The following is a 497-nucleotide window of genomic DNA, read 5'->3' as shown; positions in this document are numbered from 1 at the left end:
ACCTCTGTCTCCAGCTGACCCAGGTGATCTTAGCGTCTCTGCTCCTCTGCCTTGGGATCGCCCGTGACTACAGCGATGTTGATGTCCTGCCCCCTGCAGGTACCAGCAGATCCTGCACCGGAACCTGGTGTACCTCGCCACCATCGCGGACTCCAACCAGAACATGCAGTCCCTGCTCCCAGCTGTGAGTGCCCCACATGGCACCCCGCGTGGCACCCCAGCGTAGGGACGGGGAGGGGCCGGGGCCCTCATGCCGGAGTAAGAGCCAGGGCTGCACCCACGAACAGGGCAGGGTCCACTCGTGCTGGCCGCTGGAGGGCCCGAGAGACCCGACAGCCTTCAGAATCCACTGCAGGGCTGTAGCCCTCCCACCCAGACGGGCGTGCACCCCCGTTCTCCAGTCACAGGCGGCCGGTGCTGCTTGAGCCTGAAGGCCCAGAAGAGCACAGAACATCCATCGAGGCGGCTCCAAGGCTTGATGGGGGCGGGGGGACGGC

The 497-nt window shown here is 66.0% G+C and overlaps 1 protein-coding gene across 1 annotated transcript in view; it reads left to right on the top strand.

Annotated features, from left to right (window-relative positions):
* The window catches only part of SS18L1 (SS18L1 subunit of BAF chromatin remodeling complex), a 23908-nt gene that overhangs the window by 12432 nt on the left and 10979 nt on the right, over window positions 1-497 (top strand). The window contains exon 4 of the mRNA XM_007954722.1: window positions 100-188. Coding sequence (XP_007952913.1) covers window positions 100-188 — 89 coding nt within the window. The remainder of the gene's footprint in view (window positions 1-99; window positions 189-497) is intronic.

This window comes from Orycteropus afer, unplaced genomic scaffold (assembly GCF_000298275.1).
Source record: "Orycteropus afer afer isolate SDZICR_OR568_19922 unplaced genomic scaffold, OryAfe1.0 scaffold00469, whole genome shotgun sequence".
NCBI classification, from domain to species: Eukaryota; Metazoa; Chordata; class Mammalia; order Tubulidentata; family Orycteropodidae; genus Orycteropus; species Orycteropus afer.
The sequence above is the reverse complement of the archived record's forward strand: the minus strand, read 5'-3'. Positions and strand labels throughout refer to the sequence as shown.